The sequence below is a fragment of the Oryx dammah genome, unplaced genomic scaffold (assembly GCF_014754425.2).
Source record: "Oryx dammah isolate SB20612 unplaced genomic scaffold, SCBI_Odam_1.1 HiC_scaffold_21, whole genome shotgun sequence".
NCBI lineage: Eukaryota > Metazoa > Chordata > Mammalia > Artiodactyla > Bovidae > Oryx > Oryx dammah.
In genome coordinates this window covers 75983299-76006815 of record NW_024070205.1, presented here as the reverse complement: position 1 = coordinate 76006815, position 23517 = coordinate 75983299, and the positions used below count along the sequence as shown (strand labels likewise).

The following is a 23517-nucleotide window of genomic DNA, read 5'->3' as shown; positions in this document are numbered from 1 at the left end:
CCCACTTGATGTTTAAAATTTTTTTTTATGAATTCCCACAGAATAGGAAACAATTTCCTGCCTCTTGCTATTGGGAAAAGAGAACTCTTTTATTTCTTAGAATTAATTGGATTTACAAAAAAAAAGAAAAGAAACAACTTTATGCTTACCTGTTGATCTTGACACCTTATCTTCAACAATTAAGGCTTCATCATTTTCAAGGTAAATGAACTGGCTGTTGACAAGGAAAACAGGATTCTATAAGCCTAATCTTTATCCTCCTTGTTTATACACTTACTAGTTTAGCAAATTTGATATTACCAGGAGTGTCCCCTTTCAGCAGCCTAATTAGGATTTCCTTTCACAAAAAGCATTAAGCTTAGTGGGATAATCCCAGCTTTTTCATGTGGCAAACAGTGGGTTTAGACGAGTTTGTTAATTGTTTTTGTTTCATTCAGGCTTACTGAGCACATACAGTGTGTCAAGTGTTTTCACACTCGTTTTTCAACAAGCATTTTCAGTTTAATCCTTACAATAACCATGTGAGGATAGATATTATTAGCCCCTGTTTACAGAAGAGAAAACCAAGGATAAGAGAGGTTAAGGGATTTGCTTGCCCGAAAACATGCAGAGAGTAACAGAACCAGAATTCTTACATGAATTTTCTAATGCCAAGACAAGTGTTCTTCCCACTACTTCATGTTATTTATTTATAATTAACCAGTGGAACCAAAGTTAACTGGAAAATGCTACTCCTACATACTGAATATAATCTCTTGTATTGTATTTTTATCTTATCATGAACATCAAAATATAGTATGTGCCTACATTTTCCCAAGAAACCTTTAATAGAATAATCTAGTCCTTTAAATAAAATTTCAATCCAAGTATTTTCAAGTTCTCTTTATTTTAGGTACTCAATAATTGACTATGGCTAATGAATATTTGTCATCATCTTCAAACTGGTGATTGCATGTCACACAGCTCTTTACACTTCTCACCCAAACTTCTTTGGCAGCAAAATATGACACTCAATGTAAGTCAGAAATGGGTGAGACACATTTGAACTCCAGAGGATAAAATCACTGGAGTGGAATGTTCAACTTTTTGAAGCTGGATGACATTTCTGTTTAAATCGATGGCCCTCACTCTGCTGGGCAATGTCTAAGTGCTTTATATATATTATATATATAACACCCTATGTTACCCAACACCCTATAAGGTTGGTATCGCCACTTCTAAATGAGGAAACTGGGGCTTAAAGAGGTTAGATAACTTGCCTCCAATCCCACAGTCAGTGGATAGCAGAGCCAGGATTTCTCCACAAGCAGACTGGCTGCAGAGTCTGAGCTCCTAACCTCTCAACGCTGTCTCTCCAAAACTGAATGTAAAGTATCGGCTGATTTCATGAAACACACTTTTTTATTGACCTGCATCACTCCTCAGAAAATATGGGCACAAACAGGAAATCTGGACATCATGTTATATGTACATGAAAATATAAATATAAAATTCAAAGTCAGCTTCAACCTAGTATGGAAAGGAAATGTAATTCAGAATGATAATGGTCTCTGCTTCCTTAGAGCTTCACACTGACGGCCTCCACTTTTCTTCGGCCTAGAGTCAGGTCGTGAACGTACACCCATATGCACTCACCATTTGCCACCCGAGACTTGTCCAGGGTCTGTGGGACCCCTGCACTTCCCTGGGGTGAGCCATCAGGGGACAGTGACGTCGTGCACCAGGGTCATCAGCCCCGACTGGTTCTGCCTTGTCCTGCCACAGACTTCACTGGCAGTCTGCTTTTCCCCCACCACTGAAAATGCTAGAGACTTGTGGCCTGTTTTCCACGTTGTGCCTGACACTGTGTAGTGGAGGTGGAGGGGGCTTTACATTTCTAGCCCATTCTAAACTTCTGCGTTCTAAAATTGGAGCTGCCTTGTTTAGAAAGTAGCTGCTTGGCTGAAGTAAATACTTAACAACTTAGGCTCTTCTAGGACACGCATTAAAACAAGTGGTTGGACTGGGAAAAAGAACAGTCAGGAAACTCACAGACTAGCAGGCCTGAAAGGGTAAGTGAATTGAGGCTAGAATGGTACTATGGCTGTGAAAGAGCTTGGGAAACTGTGAAACGCTTTAGATCACTGTGACTCACACACTAAGTGGTCCCTTCACTATGGTCTAGGCCAGTGGTTCTCAAACGTTAGTATGCATCAGAATGACCTGAAAGACTTGTTGAAACAGATCTTGGGACCCACTATTTCTGATTCAAAAGGTCTGGCTGCTGCTGCTGCTGCTGCTGCTGCTGCTAAGTCACTTCAGTCGTGTCCGACTCTGCGCGACCCCATGGACTGCAGCCCACCAGGCTCCTCCATCCATGGGATTTTCCAGGCAAGAGTACTGGAGTGGGGTGCCATTGCCTTCTCCGAATAGTAGGTCTGGGTGGTGTCCAATAATTTGCACTTGTCTCAAGTTTCTAGGTGATGCTGAGGCTGCTGGTCCTGGGACCTACTTCCAGAACTGTTCATCTAGGCTGCTGGGTGGGCAAAACCCATGGTATCCACAGTAACCACAAGGTAGCTACTCGGATGGGGTTGTTATTATTAACTGGCTCCATCTCTTGGTAACCCCAGTATTTGCTCTCTTCTGCCTCCAGATTACTCAGTGCAGTTTTGTTGAGATTTATGGGGGAAAAGATTGAATTCCTTTCCTCTCTTCCACGTTTCAACCTCCTGTCATTAAAACCCCTTCTTATTTAAAAGCTGCTTCACAGTTTGCAAAAACTCTCACATACATTATTGTGTTCAAAAATGAGATACTTATTTCTGAGCACAAAGCTGAGACTCTTTAGATAATTAGGGGAAGAGGCGATGGGGCAGAACACCCGCTCTCTTCCTTCCCTTTGCATTTGCCGCTCTGAAGGTAGCAATCTGTCCGCGTTTCAGATCAAAGGTCTTAGGATCTGCGTCTTCCTCACCGAAGAGATGCTATAATGTGCGAAGTTAGAGCAAAAAAGGCGTGATGATAAGCATCCCTATGGGGCCTCCTCCCCGCCAAATAAAATGAGTGGGTGGGGGATACCCCGACAGAGTGTTTCCTGGAAGGGTCTCTCGGGTGCTTCTGTTAAAATCGCGCCTCGGTGGCCCGACGCCCCTGATCTCAACTCCGCAGCTCGCTGTCCGCAATGCTAAGACGCAGCACTCCAGCCCTCCCGATTGCTTCTGGGGGATCGCGCGGTGCAACCAACCCCAAGGACGCGGCCGCGACGCCCCCCCGGCCCTCAGGGCTCCCCATTGGCCCGCGGCCGTCGTCACGCCCTCCTAGCCTCGCCTCCCCCGCCCGGCCGCCGCACCGGCCGGCTAGGTTGCACGCTGGCCGCGGGCTCTGGCCGCGGCGGCGGCTTTGCAGCAGGCGGTGCGGCGGGAGGGGGCCGGGCGCGCCGGCGGGGCGGGGGCGCGCTGCGGGCTCCTCCGCCGGCAGGTGCGGGCCGGGGGCCCGCGGCGGGGCGGGGGGCCGCAGTCGCCGCCAAGGGCGGCAGACGAGGACCTGCCCGGCCGGCCGCCCCATGCCTGCCGCGCCCAGCAGCCCGGCCCGCCGGGAGGGATGCGCGGTGCCGTCCGGTTCTCCTCCGCCCTGCGCGTGCCCTGAAGCAGAAAGTTTGGGGGCCGGGGGCTGTCTTCCTCCTCCTGCTCCAATGACTGCCCAAGGAATCCTGCTGCCCAACCTCGACTGTGACCTGCCTTCGCTCCCCGGGTGGCGATGAACTATTCCAAGCTGTAACCAAGGCTCCCCGCTCCTCGCCCTTCCCTCACCCTCCCTTGAAAAGGTTTATTTTTTCAATTCAAGAGATTGTGATCCGGCCGACTCCCCTCCTCGTTAATAATTTAGACCCGGAGCCTCGTTTCTGAGTGTAAGAGGGGGTGCGGTCTCCCCCCAGGACGGCGCGCTGGAAGGACAGATTCCCCTTGCCGACCCTTCTACACCATGAAGAGGTGCAAATCGGACGAGCTGCAGCAACAGCAGGGCGAGGAGGATGGAGCCGGGCTGGAAGATGCTGCTTGCCACCTGCCGGGTGCGGACATCCGGCCTGGGGAGGCCGCGGGTGCTAACTCTGCGGGCGGGCCAACTTCGGATGCGGGCGCTGCCGCGGCGCCCAACCCGGGTCCCCGAAGCAAGCCTCCCGATTTAAAGGTGAGCGCAGACCCTCCCCTTGAGAGCCCAACCGGCGACTTAGCTTTCCCCGCCCCACGCAGAAGTGCTGTAACAGGCTAAAAGTGATGGGGAAGCCAGACAGAGGTCAGAGAAGATGGGCAGATGTTCAGCCAGACCCTGGGCTAGATCTCAGGTACCATTTGTGCCTCTGTCTTTCAGCTTATTTCAGGCCTCTGTGTTTGTTCCTCATTATTCAGCAGACGTTCTAGTGACTCACGCATCGGAGGTTGTTTGAATAATGTGTGTGAAGCGCTATTCGCAGACAAAGAGCTGGAGAAATCCGAAATGCTAACTAAAAAGTTGACATCCCTTCCCCTCTTTGGAAGGGGAAGAAAATGACAGGGGTGGGAACCCAAGCAAAGGACCATTAGCTCCTTTGCTGAATTAGTTTCCTCCTTCTGGGACCTTCCTGGATTGAAGCTCAGTTTGTCCATCTGTGAAAGGGGAGTGTGGGTTTCCTGCCGTTAGGTGGAGCCAGAGGTTAAGCTAGCGCTTGGAGATCCGGGCTGGTTTCCTAAACCAGCCCCCAGGGTGGAGAACTGACAGGTGGCCGCTTGGTGCTTGCGCTGGTTTGGGGCCTCGGTTCAAGTTGCACACATGATGAGCCGGCAGGGAGAACCAGGATCCGAAAGAGGCGGCCACATGCAGCTGGGAGTCCTTTATTTTCCAGCTTGAGGTTGCCGAGACAATTATTGAGCTGTACTGGATGTGTCTCTATATTAACTAAAACAGCAGCTGTGATAAATAATGTACCTTTGCTGGAGCTGCCACAGGAACTGCAGGCTCAGGCTTCTCAAGCAAGCTCACCGCCGGGCTCAAAGAGATGTCAGCCCAAGGAAGGAACTTAGACGCCTTGGAGATTGATGCCTTGGGGAGATTTTCTCCAGAGGGGGTGCAAGGTCTTGGCTAGGGGAGCAAAAGGACTCCATTATGTTAAATAAAGCCTGTCTCCTACGGCAGCAGCCACTAAGGAGCTCGCCAGAATAAACCAATGACACTCCTCGTTTGGCCTGAGCGGCACAGAGCCAGGAAGTCAGAGCGCAGGTGAGTGTGCTCTTACCTGTGTGTGTTACCTGTCTGTGTTTCTTGGGGAGGGGTAAGAAGGTGACTTCTGCCTCCATGAGTGTATCTTAAAAATTGGTGGCAGTTATTTGAACGTAACCTCTGATTTTGCTGCTGCCGTTTTTCAGAGGATCGGGGCTAGCTTTATGTGTAAGATGAGCTCCACTGGGTAGGCAGTTCAGGGAGAGTCCTTGGTGCCTGGCCCACCTGCCACCTCTGAGCCCACCTGAGTGGTCAGGGGCCGTGGTTCCTATTTTCAATGAGATGGTGAGGGAAAAGGGCTGTCCTTAGTGCTGATGGGGGGCAGGGGCAGCCTTCTGCTGCAAACTTCGGCTTCCTTCTGGGCTGATCCAGATGGGTCTGGCCAGCACACCCTGATTCCTTGGCGAGATGGGATCCTCACCCCGAGTCCGTGAAAAGCAGCCTTGAAAACTCCCCCACGGTTCAGCTCCGGCCGCAGTGAACCACCGGCTCCGTTCATTTCCCCCACTGCCTTCACAAGGGAAGGTGGGCTTGCGGTGGGGGCTGCAGTGTCTTTGTCTCTGTAGATAAAGCTGCTGAAAGAAGCTCATTCATCTCCACCCGCTTACCTCTTATACTCTCTCTCCTTCTTTTTGGGGGAGGGTGGTGGTGATTGACACTGTCATTCTGGTTGGGGCAGACACAGCGACAACAGCTCTACACTTGATATTAAATGTGGGCCATCCCTGAACCACAGTTGAGATCAGGTGTGAGAAAAGGACACCTTCTTTTCTTGTCCTTCCAAGTTGTCCTCCACCCCCATCAGAAAACATATTTCTGAGCTGACCACAGCCGTGTGAACCCAGGCTGGCAGCTCAGGGAAAACCTAGCTGTTGCCTGCTCCGTGGGAGCTCAGGGAGACAAGCATGGCCTTTTCCTGTTTATCTCCGTCTACTTTATCACATGTTTACAAAGTAGGGACTTCAGAGACAGACACCAACTTGGGGGCTATCGCAGTTTAATTTGCTGTGTGATCTCAGGCAAGTGACTCAACTTTTCTGAGCCTTTTTCTGGGGAAAGGGACTGGGAATTTTGAAGTATGTCTAAACTTATTTTCCAGCACTGGCATAGTTTTCCAGCAATGGAAAAATCCCATCTTTGGCTGTAGCGCTGCATAGAAGCTAACTTGTTTTAGGTGTGATGGTGGTACCGGAATAGGGTAAGTTTGATTTTTTAACACCCTGTCCCCTACCTGTGTCTGGCCTGGAGCAACCTGCAGTTCTGGCTTGGTTTTGTTTTCATTTTAAACTTTGGAAATAGGAATTTCTGATCTCTTAGTCCACTGCTGTTTTCTTGTAACAGCTCCAGGCGTTGTGATGGATTAGGTGCAGTGGAGGAAATCATCTTGAGGAAAAAAAAAAAAAAGGCTTTGTCTGAAGCACCTCGTGGAAGTTGGGCGAAAGGAGAGGACAGAATGGTCCGCATGTGCCCTGATAGCCAAGCTTGTCAAGCAGCCCCAGAGCAGGGGCTCCGGTGGTCTCCCTTCTTGTCCTTCAGTGTTGTGGAGGACTGCACTGTAGATTCCTCTTGTGGTGGCCTGGGATCTGAGATTGGGGGCCATGGAGGACCAGTGAGAAGGAAAAATAGTTAAGCAGCAATTTAAAAACTCTACTTGAAAAATAGCCTGAAAAACTGCATTGCCCCACAGGCAGCTTATGCAGGCGCTTTGGAGGCCTTCTCAGCTACTCTGCACACTTGACGTGATCTTCAGGGGCAGTGTGACCAGACACTCTTGCAACAGGAGCCCCCAAATTCAGAGTCACATCGTCTTCCCCCTTGGCTTGTGGCTTGGACTCCGTTGAACCACTCGAGTTCATGTCTTGGATTCATTTGTGGTCATTATCCAGGCCTGTGCTCTTGCCAGTTTCCTTACTAGCTAGGAGGACACATTAGATTGCTGCTTACAGAGAGTGTTGGCTGACCAAAAGTACACTGAGATTTTCCAGCAAGTAAACCCAGTGCCAGTGAGAGCGGGAGTGGGAGGAGCTCGGGGAAAACTGCAGAAAGGGACATGGAGCACACGTTCCTGTTAGAAACACGACATGTGGTAGATGTCGCTGAGGCCCGGGATGGGTGGCTAAGCACGAGAGTCAGCTGGCTCTGCCCTGAGGCCTTTTAGAAGCCCGAGGGCAGGGGAGGAAGTCGCCAGCCTTGCCACCTCTCCCACCCCTGAGCAACTGGAGGACTTGGCCTTTGTGAAAGGAAGGCTCTGGATGTGCTGCCCAGAAACTGTCCCCCAGACTTTCCCTGAGCTTCTCTTTCCTTTCGCAGATGCCTCTGCGATTCCTTTCCCCAGAGAGTTCTGAACAGTATTAATATTTTTTCCGAGAAGAAGAAGGGGGTGCCCTGAAGTGCATCACCCCAGTCCTGGTTCGAAGTGCTTGTAACTCGGGACTCACTTGGGTGCCTTCATCTGTACCGTTCACGGGTCTTCCTGTCTGCTTGGAGTGAAGAGCGATTCGAAACCAAAGAGCTGAGGGGAAGTCACAGCTGAATCCGTAGGACTGTCCTTGCTGGCTCGCAGCCTGTGCTGAGCACAGGTGCACCATGTTCCTCGCCGCTCCCGGAGAGCCCGCTGGCGAAGGCTTCACGGGGCAGCAGACACTGACCTTCCATGGGAAAGCCTGTTTTAGATTGTGAAACATGCCATGTATGTAAAAGTGTCTGAGAGTGTGTGTACCCTTTAAATAACAGGGGCAAAATAGATACCCCAGCTACCTGCTACCCGAGAGGGGGAACATTTACATTCTCAAGAAGCTTCTGCTTATTTTTCTGTTCTTTTGTTTATTTTTAAGGCCCTGGGTTTTGATAAAATTTATGGGCCTCACTTTCTCTACTTGTTCAACGGAGAAGATCAGCAGCTTCGTGGGATGCTGGTGGGGTGGAAAGGTGCCTGTGAAGGGTTCCGGCGGTAGGCAGGGCTCTCTGTGGCCTTCTGCATCAGGGGGCCCCCAGCTGTCCTGCAGAAGGGACATGTTCCAGCGTGAAGATTTCTGCAGTCTCAGGTGGGAGCGGGACCCTAGGAGAGGTTTCATCCGGAGAGATACAGTTGAGGTAGAGCCAAGAATAAGGAAATGGGGAATCAGTTCTTTGGCAGCAGGTACTGCCTCGGCCTCCAGGCAAACAGGCTGAAACACTTGCAAGAAAGTTATCATCAGAGCACACCTAAGATTAGGGGTGCTTCGAGCATCATTGATGAAATCAGAAACATAAGAGGCTGATCAGAAGGAGTGTACTTTGAGCAAGTTGTAAAGGGCGGAACTTTAATTACCAAAGAAGAGGAGAGCACTTTCTACGTGAGAGGGAAAGTGCCAGGTCCCCTGTAAGGCCAGTTCCTCTTTGACTACAGGCAGTTCCCCAGCCCTGTGAGTAGTCAGGCACAGTGGAGGGTGATGAAGAATGCAGAAGGTGTCTGTTTTTGTCCCACCTGGACCTAACGGGAGCAGCATGGAGGGTCCTTGGGCCTGGTTGCCCCTCCCCCAACCCCTCTGCCTTCAGGAATTTTCAGAGACGTTCTGGACATGGACTCAGGAGGAATTGTTGGCCACTGGGAAAGCACATGCCAAATGAAGCTGTCTGTTCTGCTGCATATTGGGTTCTAGATGAATCCCCAGCTGCCCTTGTTCCAGTGAGAACTGTCTCGTAGGCTTGGCATCTACAGAATGTGCTGTTTTTTGTGTATTTAATTGTCTTCACTGCCAATCCCATTAATAAGAATCTCTCCCTCAGCAAGGAATTGAAACATCTGATAGAACCTGAATTAGAGGGCTGAAGTTTTAAAAAATACGTGTCAGGGCTGGGGAAAACAAATCTCAGGTGGCTTCTCAGTGGTGGTCTTGGAGGCCAACTCAAAACTCACGTCTGTTTTCATTTCTCCTCTAAGAAATGGGCTTTGAAATCCTCATAGTTAAGAATGATACTTTCTTAGAACGAGGCACACTGGACAGGGTCCACCTTCATCAACCAAACACTTAGGTCTCTCTCTATGTTAAGAACTTAAAACAAAGCTGTTTGAGGGATCACAGGTATGTTTTGTGACTGTATGAAAAAAATATTTGACTTTTCATACCTATTGGCTAAAGGTGTCCAGCCAGGTTAGCTGAATGATGTCCACTTGGAAAACAAAGCTAGCTGGGAGGACATGGGCCTTGACCTAAGCCATTTGTGAGGACAGCCAACACATCCAGGCTCCTGGGCTCTATTCATCCTTCCCCAGGAAGCCCGATCTTGGCAGTTACTGAGATGACAGACTGAGATGAGGTTTAAACTGCAGCAGGAGAGATCTGGGCTAGACATGAGAAAAAGTTGTGCAACTGAGCTTTTAAATCTTTGGAAAAGATAATTGTCTAAGGATTAAATCTCCTTTTTAAGATGATCTTGTAGATGTGCAGTTTCCGCTCAGAAATATATTAAGTAGCGACGGGGCTCAGATGATAAAGAATCTGCCTGCAATGCGGGAGACCTGGGTTCGATCCCTGGGTCGGGAAGATCCCCTGGAGAAGAGATTGGCTGTCCACTCCAGTATGCTTGCCTGGAGAATTCCATGGACAGAGGAGCCTGGCAGGCTGCAGTCCATGGAATTCAAAGAGTCAGACAGGACAGAGCGGCTAACACTTTCACTTTCAATGGCTGTATTGGTGTGAAGGTCTCTGCCTGCTACTATTGGAGGCACAGAGATAATAGATGATATAGCTGCTGCCTTCCATGTGCTCATTGAGGATTCCATCCAGAAGCTAGTGAAAAGTTGGATAACAGTTTGAGAGAGCCATGTCACAAGGCAGAACATGATTAATGGCAAGATGAATGGTGTAGATAACAAGCTCTCTGGGGTTCAGAGCAGGGTGGTGAGATCTCTTTAGACTGGCGTGGTACGAGAGAACTGTATGGAGCAGGGGAGGTGGGTGGTGAAGGGTGGGTAGGATGAGAAGAGGCAGAGAGAGGGCACACCAGGAAGATAACTTTAATCAGAATCTTTTAGGCTGGTATATGTTGAGCCAATTCTGCCTAAAGACCCATTCATTGCATGAGGTCACTGGGCCTGACTTGCATTGACTCCAGGCAGAATTCTCTGAGCAATAAAGGAATAAGAAGTTTAAATAAAATTGAGAATGGGAAAATCATTTGCCCCTAAGTTGAAATCTGTTCTTTTTTTTTTTTAATGTCAGCTGGGTTGCTGGGGAAGAAAAAAATGATTCCGAAAGTCTTTCATCACTGTGATTTTAAGAGAGACAGTTGCAGCCGCTCACTCTTCTCCATCACTATGGCCATGAGCGCCAGACCTGGGGTGACTGCTCCTCTCCTGCTCCAGCCCCAGGCTCCCCACCCAAGGCTTCTTAAGGGAAATCGGAGACTTCTGCAATGCACTTTTTATCTTGACAGTAGGACTCTGTGGGTTTTTACAGTGATTAGCTCTTTAATGCTGGCCCTGTTTCCATAGAGACCCTATAAATAGAGGAACGTTGGCGACCTAGGCTTGCTGAGGCTCACAGTGACCCTGTCACCCCACTGAACCCTACCTGCCGAACCAGTGGTGGGGCAGAGGGCCTTTCAAACCCAGCTGGGAGGAGGGGAGATGCAGTCAGCTGCCAGGCGGGGTAATTAGTTATAGGTCAGCATCACTTTTAAAGATCCTTTCAGCATTAATGGGAGTTGTTAAGAACGCAGGGACTTGGAAGAATTAGAAGCCACTTTTGGCTATTTTTAACCAGATGGTACCAAAGTCACTGCACCCCAACGCATTTTGTTTGATCTCAGGCAGCTGTGTTTGCAGCTTTTGGAGCAGACTTCCCCTTTTGGGGACCCACACCCAGGGAGGAGAACGGATGAAGCCTAACTGTTCGGAGACCACAGCCTTCTCAGGAAGGATCTTTCAGAAACCATTTAGTCCACCCTTTCTTCCTGAGAGGATGATGGCACCCCAAGGAGGCGGGGCCCTTCCTGCCCTTAAAGACGATTCAGGGGAGGGCAGCAAACGTCCCTCAGTTCCCTCTGCAGGCGTGGACACCTGGCCCTGGGGCATTCTGCATCCTGCCTCCCTTCCAGCCGCTGGGCAGTTGTGGGACAGGTTGTACTCATTCTCGTGGTTCGGGAGAGCTGTTTGTATCCCACCTCTCACTCCGAAGCAGCTCAGCTCTCTTCTCCTAATAAATACATGGCTGCATTCGGCCACCAAAATGGCTCCTGGCAGCTGGGGAAAAGCAGGAGGCAATGTGGAGAAGCAAGTGACATTTAGTAGCTGGAACCTGTTAGTCAGAGCAGGTGGTGCTTTCTGCTGCGTTGGTGGCTGAGTTCCCTCAAGCTAGTCACCATGGTTTTCCTCATTTCCAAAACTTGAGGCTGGTTATGTGTGTATGCTGGGTTTTTTGTTTTGTTTTTTTTTAAAATACTTACCATGTTACGTCAAAACTCCTTAACCATCTCCTCTCTGACACCCACATGCATGTACCACTCTGCTCTCTCGCCTTGCACTTTGTGAGGAAAAACCCCTTTGTACGGAGCCACCTCCCTCCCCCCGTCATTCTTTGTCTTCTTCCCCATCATGGACTTTAGCAGACTCCTCCGTGCTGCTGGGACAAAGGTCCTTGGGCCACCCTGTCTCCCCTTGACCTGCAGAACGGAGAGCTGGGTGGGCAAGGAAGACCTACACTGGGTACAGGTCTTGCCCACATCCTACAATGTAACACGGGAAGATCCACCGCCGCAGTTCAGGGGACTGAGCTTCCCGTGACTCAGGCATTCTGTTCTGTTTTGATCCTGCCTGTGATGCTCTTGCGTTGTTGTTGTTCAGCTGCTAAGTCGTGTCCAACTCTTTGCGACCCCGTGAACTGCAGCATACCAGGCTTCCCTGTCCTTCACCATCTCTGCATCTTGCTCAAACTCATGTCCATTGAGTCAGTGATGCCAATTCTCTTCTGGGACCTGTGTAAATACTGTGTCTGCTTTAGTCTCGGAATCGGCGTGTGAGCCAGTGGAGGCTCATTTGAGTAGAAGTTGGAGACTCTTCTCCGGGAATGGAATGAGCCACTTAGCTGCGCTCTGCTTACATTTCTTCATCTGGAAAATGGAGACACATCCTGCCTCCCAGGCTTACACTCGTGTCAGGCGAGAAGGACAGCATACGTTGGAAAGCACCTTGAAAAATGCTGTCGTATGATGTTTAAAATAATCTGACCAAGGTATTTTGGATGCAGAGCAATATGGCAGACAGTGGTGACTGCTGTCCCCAGCGCCTACCCCAACCTCCCGGGGCTCAGGGAGAGGAGATGCCTCAGAACTCTAGTGCCGTCTTCTGAAGGAAGTCAGTATCTGAGTCGATGTGGAAGAGGGGCCTCAGTGTTGGAGAAGCTAGGCTGGGAGTGCCAGGGAGGGAAGGAAGAGGCCTGGAGTAGAATGCTAGAAAGACCGTTTGTAATATGTAATGTGACCACTTGGCAGAAGTTGCTGGGCAAGTGCCAGAGCCAGCTGGCCCCATCCGTGATGTCTGCAGGAAGGTCTGGTATCAGCCTGGGCCCGAGGAGGGGGGAGGGTGTCCCGGCCTGTCTCTGGTCCAGAGGCCACAGGATCTGGCGGTTTCCAAGTCTGGCAGAATGCACACCTCAGTCCGGCCTTCCTTGAACGTGGTGGTTTTACCTGACCCGACTCTGCCCCGGGCTGGCCCTGGAGACGGTGGCTCCATGGGGAGACCCAGCACCTCCAGGGCTGCCCCAGGATTAAATTCTTGAGGAGCGGTGGTGGTCACCTTCATCTCCCCACCTAAAAATGGAAATGTTGCTGCTGTTGCTTTTATTAGTTTCTGGGAAAGTCGAGTGAGATCATGCAGGAGAAAGAGCATGTTGAAAACTGTAAACCATAAGTTCACAGTGAGCTGTGGTGATAAAACTTATCTGGTCTGTAAAATGGGTGTTATAAAGGCCCCACCTACTTCGAAGATTGTGGGACTATTCAAACGGGGTGAAAAATGAAAATCCTCCACTTTGACACAAATCCACCGTAGTGTGCGTAGTTACTGACATCAGGTGTAAGTGCAGCTGTCTGCACAAACCACGCTGAGGTGTCAAGTAGCAGTGAGAGTGCTGCTGCGCTGTGCTTAGTCGCTCAGTCGTGTCCAGCTCTTTGTGACCACATGGACTGCAGCCCGCCAGGCTCCTCTGTCCATGGGAATTCTCCAGGCAGGAAGATGGGAGTGGGTTGCCATGCCCTTTTTCAGGGCATCTTCCCAATCCAGAAATCAAACTGGGGTCTGCATTGCAGGCGGAGTCTTTACCGGCTGAACCACCAGCAAAGCCTTAACAGAGTGAAAGTGAAAGTCGCTGAGTTGTGTCGAACTCTTTGCGATCCCATGGACTGTAGCCTGCCAGGCTCCTAGTCCATGGAATTCTGGCCAGAATACTGGAGTGGGTAGCTTTTCCTTTCTCCAGGGGATCTTCCCAACCCAGGGATCAAACCCAGGTCTCCTGCACTGCAGGCGGATTCTTTACCAGCTGAGCCACAAGGGAAGCCCAGGAATACTGGAGTGGGTAGCCTACAGTGAGAGTGGGGTCGGCTAATACAGATCTGAAGATGGTTTTCTCTTGGTGTCTGCATGGTTCAAGTTTTCTCCTCTATAAGTTTGTTTCTAGAAAAAAAGAATCCAGTACTTGTAATCCTTTGGAAGGTTTCCCAGCTGACAGGCTGCCTCCCGAGGGCATTCCTTACAGATGAAGACCTCCTGTAGCTCATGGAGCCCCGGGTCGCTTGGTTCCGAGTTCCCCTCTCAGGAGTTAAGGGTTCCGCTGGCCCTCCAAGTCCCAGCCCTCCACCTGCTGGCTCTGAAGTTCTCTGCTGAGGGTCGGCGCCACCACGTGAGCCAGCCCCCACGCAGAAGCAGTGGTCTGGGGTTATCCCGCCCTTGGCCTCGCCCTGTCCAGGCAGTAGGCTGCCCCTGTCTGAGCAGTTCTGCCTGGGGAGCAGGTGGAGCACCTCAGGGGCAGACTCTGAAAGCCTGACGCCAGGGCAGCACTGGGCTCCAGCGCCCCCTTGGTTTGCCCCAGCCTGTGGACGGCTGGTTCTAATGTGTATGCCGAGGAAGTCGTCACTTTACTGCCTGCACTGCAAGGTGTGCCTGTAGATGTAGTTTGTGTGCTTTTTTACATTTACCAGGTTATTATGCAGGATGCAAATGAACAGCCAAATGAAGAGGCTCGCTTATGGGTGCGACTAACCTGGGTGCACAGGTTAGGCCCTGAGCGACTAACCTCCAGGGAAGATGTTTGGAAGGGTCTTGGGTACAGGAGTTTCTGTTGCCCTGGAACTGGGATGTGCTACCCTCCTGGCATGTGGAAGTGTTCATCAACCTGGAAGCTTCAGTAACATTTATTGCTATGTCAGAAATGAGATTGGCTATAAATAAGAGAAAATTATTCTGAAGTTATATAGGTAAAGATAGACTTGTTTATTTCATGAACCAAGAATCCCAGGGCAGGCATCCACACCCCGTTTGGTGACTCCATAGGGTCATCATGTTCCCAGGCATATCCCTGGGGGCTTTACCAAGATGGCTGTTGGTAAAGCATGATCCAGGCATTACCTCCACATTCCAGGTGGGAAGAAGCAAGAAGGGCTAGTGCCTTTATTAGGAAAGCAAAAGTTCCCCCAGAAAGCTCATCTTGCTTTTCATTGGCCAAGACTGTGTCATGTAGCTACCCCAGGCTGCCAGGGCCTCTGATGAAGCAAGAATTTTTAGTGTGGTGCAGGAAGGCCATGCAATTTGGGAAGAAAGGAGAATAGATTTTGGGTAGGTGATTAACACTATCTGCTACATAGACCCTGATTTTCTCAAGGAGCATTGCAATGAGGCATCCTTTGGGCCAAAAGAGGATCTTGAGGAAGGATCTGATCTAGAAGGAGGGAGGTCTCAGGGTGGGGGGAGAATCCATCTAGAGGGATAAAACTCATGACCCAATTGCTGCCAGCATGTGTCACTGAGCCCCAGACTGTAGCCACAAGGATACCGTGACCAGTAACCCTGAGCCATGTGTGGATTAGGAGTGTCCTGAGGGAAGCCATGGGGATACATGTATTTGGGGAGGAGAGGAGTGGGTCTGGGTTGCCCCCTTCCCGCAGCCGTTCACGGGGATCTTCCAGTTTCAGGCGGCTGTAGGAGCTGCGCTAGTATCCCAGGAACAGACCCCTTACCTCTGCCCCCAACCAGCTTTGCACTCACAGGGTTCTTCTTCCTTCTCCCTTCAGAAAATCCAGCAGCTCTCAGAGGGCTCCATGTTTGGCCACGGCCTGAAGCACCTGTTCCACAGCCGCCGCCGGTCGCGGGAGAGGGAGCACTCGTCGTCTCAGGACGCGCAGCAGCAGCAGCAGCAGGGCATGTCCGACCACGAGTCCCCGGACGAGAAGGAGCGCTCCCCAGAGATGCACCGCGTGTCTTACGCCATGTCCCTGCACGACCTGCCCGCCCGGCCCACCGCCTTCAACCGCGTGCTGCAGCAGATCCGCGCGCGGCCCTCCATCAAGCGGGGCGCCAGCCTGCACGGCGGCGGCGGGGGCGGCAGCCGGCGCGCCAAGAGCGGCTCCCTGGAGCCGCAGCGCGGCAGCCCCCACCTGCTGCGCAAGGCCCCCCAGGACAGCGGCCTGGCCGCCATCCTGCACCAGCACCAGGGCCGGCCCCGCTCCTCCTCCACCACCGACACGGCCCTGCTGCTGCCCGACGGCGGCTCCCTCCTGGCGGAGGAGGCCGAGGGTCTCGGTGACAAGGTGAGGCGGGCCTTCCGGGCTGGGGCCGCCGCGCAGGGGGCCTCGGGCCTCCGGCCTTGAGGATCTGAGCTGGGGCCTGGCCTGGTGGGTGCAGACACCCCGCCTCTGGGGAACTGTCTGTTTCATGGAAGGAGCCAGAGAGAGGACCAAGCCAGAAGCAAGGGGCGAGCCTCCCAGAGCCGATTTTTGTTTGCTTAGGAATTTAGCTTTTCAAAATTATCTTTTCCTTGGGCTGATAGTAATTTTGGTGTGTTTTCCTTAAGCGTTTGCTCAAGAAACAATACATGCGGTAATTTGGACTAGCGTCAACTGTGGTTGTGCCACTTTCTGCCTGAGTCAACTCAATATTTTTGCACTTTAGTTTTTCTCAATGGAAGATAGAGATAATAGTAGTAGAATTGCTCTAGGATTAAATAGGGTCTTACATGTCACATTCTTGGAATAGAGTCTGGTGTGCTATAGTTTTTATTATTCCCAACCCAAGATGAGCGAGGAAGAATCCATGAAGGGCTGTTTGGAAGGGAGAAAATCCAGTTGGATGTTTCTGAATTTCTATGTTCACATTTTCATGCATATACTAAGTATTTCGTGCATACTTGTTATGCACTGTAAGAATGAATGAGCTGGAGGAAACAAGTAGGGTTAGGGCTGTCCTCACTGAATAGAAGGGAGACAGAGGGGTGAACAGACACAATGGGGTGATGAGGGTGTGACAGAGGACGTGAGAACTTGTTGGGGAGGACCTCCTGGAGGAAGCCACTGAGCTGAGTCTTGAAGAAGGAGTACAATTTAGCCAGAGGACTTGGGACAAGTGTGGGGGCCGGAAGGGTATAGTGTACAGAGAAACAAGCCACTGCTGGGGACTGCCTCAGGGTCACTGCAGTTGGGGTGTCCAGTGCTTTGGGGGACTGACAGGTAGGCAGAGGTTAGATCATACCAGGTCTTGCCATGTGGAGCCTGGGGGAGTGTGACGTTGTCAGAGGGTGTTAGGCAGGAAACTGGCCGGAGGAGGCCCCGCTGGGTCTTAGTGTAGACGGTAGATTAGGAAGCGGGGCAGGAATGGAGTCAAAGAAACCATTATCAGAGCTGTTGCTGGAGTCTAGGCCTCATCAGTGAGGATGGGAGGGCAGAGACAAACTCAGAGGACCCTGGCAGTTCTCATCAATGGTACTAGGCAAGAAAGTGGACGTGGAAGATGGAACTGAGCTGGGTGTGGATGAGACTTTGAAGCAAGGGTGAAGTACGATGGAGGCCAAGGACAGAGCTGACGTGTAAGGGACAGCAACAGGTCTGTAGGAGTGAACCTGAGGAGGGGTGATGTCGAAGCACGACAGAGGAGTTTTCAGAGGGAGGAGGCTTTCAACAAAGTGAAATGCGGTGAGTGAAAGGTCAGATTGGATTTGGACACGTATGTAGACGGTGTCAAGCAGTGAGGGTCACTGATAACTGTGGCAAGAAACTGGTTTTAGTAGACTGTGGAGATGGTAGAAGTGGAGGGGCAGCTCTTCTGGGGGGAGAAAGGACAGAATTGGTTGAGCAGTCTGGTTTGTGTTAGTTTTTAGAAGACGGGCAGAGAGGGCTACAGATCACTTAGTGGGTCAGGAAAAAGGCTTTTTACTTCTTTGCAAAGTGAAATGGGAAGCCGTTAGGTTTTGGACAGATGAGGGACACCCTTTAAGGAGACGGATCTGGGTGCTGTGTGGAGGCCAGGCTGTGAGCAGGGAGGCTAGGAAGCTGTTGGAAGCCCCCAGAGGTGAGATGCCAGAGATTACTGCAGGGTGAGAGTCAGGGGAGGGCTGGGTTCTGGACTCCCCTCAGAGGTCAAACAACAACGGTTCCTGAAGAATGCTGGGCAGGGCAGAAAGGGAGCAGGCAGAGAGGGCTCACAGGTTTCGGCCTGGCTGCTGAGAAGAAGAAATTTCCATTAGCTGAGTTGGACCAGCACAGCTGGAGGGGCTATGGGAGCAGAAATCAGAGCTAGTCTTTGGACATGTTCCGTTTGAGATGATTGTTAAACATCCATGTGGAAATGCCAAATAAGCAGTCAGATGTTGGAGTCTGTAGTCTTGGGAAGAGACCCAGGCTGGAGACAGACGTTTAGGGGTTGTCAGCATATAGAGTATTTAAAACGATGGAAGCTTAGTTTCAACTGCAGAGACGACTGTGCCAAGAATGAGATCTGGATGTGTCGGCTGAAAGGAAAACGTGGCTTTGTGGAAGGAAGGGAGACCCGGAGGGAACTGGCAGCAAGAAGCAAGTTGTTCAGCCCTTCATGAGCAAGTGGTTTTTGTTTCTTTTGGGTTATTTTTGGTTATGTAGCACAGCTTACAGTATCTTAGTTCCCCCACCAGGGCTTGAACCTGGGCCCTGGCAGTGAAAGTGCCACGCCCTAACCACTGGACTGCTACAGAATTCCCAGTGAGCAAGTATTTTATTTGCAGCACCAGGCCCGCTTCTTGCTGCTACTGAGTCAGTGGATACCTTTTAAAAGTCACTTTAGAACAATCCTAAAACAGGGTCTCTGGTCCTGGAGCCATTTCACACGGAGAGAGAACATGGGCATTGTAGTCTTGAAGCTGTCTGAGCAGATGGAGTAGGTGCACAGAGGGCACTTTTGGAGGCTGTCAAAGTTTGTTGCTGTTTGCTGAGTGGGAGTGCAGGGGACTGGGGGGACAGGAGGGCATCAGCTGGGTAGTTTTTCCACGAGGTTCATGTTTGGTCTTCACACTGCCCCCAAGATATCCAGGAGGCAGACAGGGTTCTGTTCTTTGTTGCTGGTGGAAGGCATGACTGCAGACTCTTGGGTGAGCTCACTGGCGGATGGTTCCCGAGATGCAGGATGGAAATGGGGAAAATGGTTATTCCGGGGACTGTCTTATATCCTTATTTAGAAGGTTCATCCTTCCAGAGCTTCGTCGCCTGTGTTGTTCAGTCGCTCAGCCACGTCCAGCTCTTTGTGACCCCATGGACGACAGCACGCCAGGCTTCCCCGTCCTTCACCATCTCCTGGAGCTTGGTCAAACTCATGCCCATTGAGTCGGTGATGCCATCCAACCATCTCATCCTCTGTCGTCCCCTTCCCCTCCTGCCCTCAATCTTTTCCAGCATCAGGGTCTTTCCTAATGAGTCGACTCTTCGCATCAGGTGACCAAAGTATTGGAGTTTCAGCTTCAACATCAGACCTTCCAATGAATATGCGGGACTGATTTCCTTTAAGGGGGACTGGTTGGATCTCCTTGCAGTCCAAGGGACTCTCAAGAATCTTCTGCAACACCACAGTTCAAAAGCATCAATTCTTTGGTGCTCAGCCTTCTTTAGGGTCCAACTCTCACATCCATACACAACTACTTGAAAAACTGTAGCTTTGACTGTACAGACCTTTGTTGGCAAAGTAATGTCTCTGCTTTTTAATATGCTGTCTAGATTGGTCATAGCTTTTCTTCCAAGGAGCAAGTGTCCTTTAATTTCCTGGCTGCAGTCACCATCTGCAGTGATTCTGGAGCCCAAGAAAATGAAGTCTGTCACCGTTTCCATTGTTTCCCCATCTATTTGCCATGAAGTGATGGGGCTGGGTGCCATGATCTTAGTTTTTGAATGTTGAATTTTAAGCCAGCTTTTTCACTCTCCTCTTTCACTTTCATCAAGAGGTTCTTTAGTTCCTCTTTGCTTTCTGTCATAGGGTGGTGTCTCAAGTTGTTGATTCCCGGCAATCTTGATTCCAGCTTGTGGTTCATCCAGCCTGGTATTTCTCATGATGTACTCTGCATATAAGTTCAATAAACAGTGTGACAATATACAGCCTTGACGTACTCCCTTTTTCAATTTGGAACAAGTCTGTTGTTCCATGTCTGGTTCCAACTGTTGCTTCTTGGCTTGCATACAGGTTTTGCAGGAGACAGGTAAGGTGGTCTGGGATTCCCATCTCTTTAGGAATTTTCCACGGTTCGTTGTGATCCACATAGTCAGAGGTTTTAGTGTAGTCAATGAAGCAGAAGTAGATGTTTTTCTGGAATTATCTTGCTTTTTCTATGATCCAACAGATGTTGGCAATTTGATCTCTAGTTCCTCTGCCTTTTCTAAAACCAGCTTAAACACATGGGAATTCTTGGTTCACTTACTGTTGAAGCCTGGCTTAGAGAATTTTGAGCATTACTTTACTAGCGTGCAAAATGAGTGCAGTAGTGCGGTAGTTTGTCTTTGGCATTGCCTTTCTTTGGGATTGAAATGAAAACTGACCTTTTCCAGTCTTGTGGCCACTGCTGAGCTTTTCAAATTTTCTGGCCTATTGAGTGTAGCACTTTCACAGCATCATCATTTAGGATTTGAAAGAGCTCAACTGGAATTCCATCACCTCCATTAGCTTTGTTTGTAGTGATGCTTCCTAAGGCCCATTTGACTTCACATTCCAGGATGTCTGGCTCTAGGTGAGTGATCACACCATTGTGGTTATCTGGGTCATGAAGATCTTTTTTTTATAGCTCTTCTGTGTATTCTTGCCACCTCTTCCTAATATCTTCTGCTTCTGTTAGGTCCATACCATTTCTGTCCTTTATTGAGCCCATCTTTGCATGAAGTGTTCCCCTGGTATCTCTAATTTTCTTGAAGAGACCTCTAGTCTTTCCCATTCTGTTGCCTGATTAATCCTGATGACATCTCTGTGAAGTTGCCAGAGCAGTACTGTTATCTCCATTTTATAGATGAGCAGACTGAGGTCTAGAGGAATCAGGAGGCTGCTTGCCTAAGGGCACCTGGCTAGTCTGTGGCAGAGAGGCGACTAGACCCTGTGTTTCTAGCATGTCTGCAAGACCAATCAGAGATCTGAAGTCTCTAAAACCACCAGGGACCTTTTATGCAACACCCATGGTGAGCGGGTTGCCTTTGCCCAAGGACAATGACTTTATCTCATGGTTGCCGTTTCCCCTTCTGTGTACATCCCTTCTGACCTGGTACTGTCCCCCAGGAATGGGTGTGGCCCTGGGGGATGCTGAGAAGAGAGGGTGCCTTCACGTCCTGTGGAAAGGGGTCTTCCAGGCGTCAGTGAACCCTGCGTGGTCAGCCGACTCCCTCAAACCCAGAGGCCTCCTTGGCTGGTGTGCGAAGCTGGTCCTGCCCTGGTCTCTGGGCGTGAATAGAAGGGATTCTTCTCTCTCTAGTAAACACAGCCCCACATGCTCTCTGCAAGCTCCCTGGTGATTACTAGCATCTATTTTTAATTCATAAGCCTCCCCCACTACCCACACCCCTTGCCATTGTTTAGAAACCAGCAGCTGACTTTCAGCCCAGAGCCGGCCCTGCCAGGGGTGGAATTGCCCATACACCCTGGAGGCAGCTTCAGTTCCTCAGCTGTCCTGAGAGGCTCAGCCCAGCTGCTCCCTAGCAAAGTGGGGCACCTGGAGCCCCATGGAAGGCAGGGCACAGCAGAGGCACAGAGAGGGGTTCGTAGTCCCAGGAGGCAGCTCAGCCCTGGTGGTGTGGTTTGCCTCCAGATCCACTTCGAGATTGTGCCTTAAATGATTCCCCTTTCAAAACAGACACAGACTGTCATCTCAGCCTCGCCATTCTGCTTTCTACTATTGGTGTGACACTGAGCAAGATAACCACTCTTATATCTGGAAAGCAGATGCATGAAGTTACCGTCCTTGTTGCCCTGGAACACTGGCAGATGAGCAGGCAGTGACATCCGGGTTCCCCGTTTGCGAGTGGTCTTAACCTCTGGAAACCTGGGCCCTGGCGGTTTCAGCAGGAACCTCTGGTGGTATGTGCAGTGGCAACAGTTAGGCTGCTTGGTTCCTCGGCAGAGAAGTTTCACCCCTCTTCCCAGTCTCTCTTTTGCTGAGCAGCAATTCTTAGAAAACGTAGTGCACTGTCAGGAAAGCCTAGCAACTCTTCTGTCCTACCCTGACAACCTGCTCCCAGACTTCCAGAGAGTGGATTTGTCGTCGCAGGGGTCAGAGACTCGTTTTCCCTTTCTCCCAAGTTGGGCTGGGTCGTTGCTTCCCTCTTGGCCTTGTTCAGAAGCTCTCCGTAGCTGTTGCTTCATGGAAGGCTTGAGCTGGGTGCTTCAGTGGGAGCGTCTCTGGAGAGGGAGAGCCTGGCCCTGACCTTGCCCTGGTCATCCTGCCCCGTCTGTGCAGAGAGGCTGGTCCTCCTAAGGACGAGGCACGGCATGGGTTGAGGGGTGGGTGTCCAAAGCTCACAGAGGGTGTCCAGAGCCTTAGGAGACTGACATGGATTGCCCAGTGGCCGGAGGACTTTAGCAACAGGCCAGTCTGTGGCCCCTGGCTTTGAGGGCAGGCGGGGTGCTGCGGGGAGGGCCTGGAGATGATGTCGTCATGGACCTTCGCCGTGACCTCACTGAGGTGTTATCTCCAGGTCCCAGATGGGGAGGCCGGGGAGGGGTGGGGGGCTCCGCCCATCACGTAAACCAGAGCTCTGGACAGCCTGTTTGGTACACTCTGGCCAGATTTATCCAACAACAAGATTTCCACTCTGCCCTGGTAAATAAGGGCCATAAACAAGCACCCCTGTTTACTGGCAGGAATGGCAAGTGAGGGGCCGCCCTCAGTCCTAGGCTGCTGCCAAGAAGACAGATTTTGGCAGGTGTCAAGGGGCCTGGTTTATTTATGGCTGGGAGCTGGTTCGGAGGTGGGTGGGGCCCGCTCTGCTGAGAGAGGTTTCCGAACATGTCCCCCAGGCGCGGGGAGGCTGGCCTGTTCGTCAGCAAGGCCTGCTGACATGTGTGAGCGGCCAGGTTCCCTGAGAGGCCGAGGGCCCCGCCTGCCCGCCCATCCACACCAGCGCGTCCACCTTCAGAGCTGCGTCAGAGTCTCTGTGTGCACGCGGAGTCTGCCAGCCCGAGCTCGCCACCGGTGGCTAGGAGGACGGCTGCCCTCTCCCGTGTCCTCCTCTTCCCTCCTCGCTTCCTGTGTGTGTGGGGAGGCTCCTCAGATGGGAGGCACCCACCCCAGCCCGGCGGCCTCTGGCTGCCGGCCGCTCGCCAGGCCCAGGCCGGTGCCTCCGTGCTTCGTCGTGAACTGCTGCTCCCTGTCTCAGTGATTGCTGCTGCTGCCGCTAAGTCGCTTCAGTTGTGTCTGACTCTGTGTGACCCCATAGATGGCAGCCCACCAGGCACCCCCGTCCCTGGGCTTCTCCAGGCAAGAACACTGGAGTGGGTTGTCATTTCCTTCTCCAATGCATGAAAGTGAAAAGTGAAAGTGAAGTTGCTCAGTCGCTTCCAACTCTTAGCGACCCCAGGGACTGCAGCCCAGCAGGCTCCTCCGTCCATGGGATTTTCCAGGCAAGAGTACTGGAGTGGGGTGCCGTTGCCTTCTCCAGTCTCAGTGATTAAAAGCCCCTATTTCCCAGTGTGTTTGTGGGATCTGGTGAGTTAAGACATTCTTCCTTTAGTCTGATTTGAGTGCCTCATGTTCAGGTGAAATACCTGTGCCCTTTAGGGGTCCTCTCCAATCAGGAGAGAGGTCAAGAAAACAGAAGACTCTG

General features: G+C 51.1%; 1 protein-coding gene across 4 annotated transcripts in view; it reads left to right on the top strand.

The window, feature by feature from the left end:
* Nucleotides 1-3352: 3352 nt before the first annotated feature.
* Nucleotides 3353-23517, top strand: part of TMCC2 (transmembrane and coiled-coil domain family 2) — a 37624-nt gene continuing 17459 nt past the window's right edge. The window contains exons 1-4 of one of the 4 annotated variants that reach the window (XM_040262984.1): nucleotides 4096-4170; nucleotides 5152-5235; nucleotides 6335-6433; nucleotides 15502-16017. In XM_040262984.1, coding sequence (XP_040118918.1) covers nucleotides 15529-16017 — 489 coding nt within the window. In that variant the 5' untranslated portion in view covers nucleotides 4096-4170; nucleotides 5152-5235; nucleotides 6335-6433; nucleotides 15502-15528. Of the gene's footprint in view, nucleotides 4171-4767; nucleotides 5236-6334; nucleotides 6434-15501; nucleotides 16018-23517 lie in introns of those variants that run through there. The other 3 variants (XM_040262982.1, XM_040262981.1, XM_040262983.1) reach the window with 3 other exon arrangements.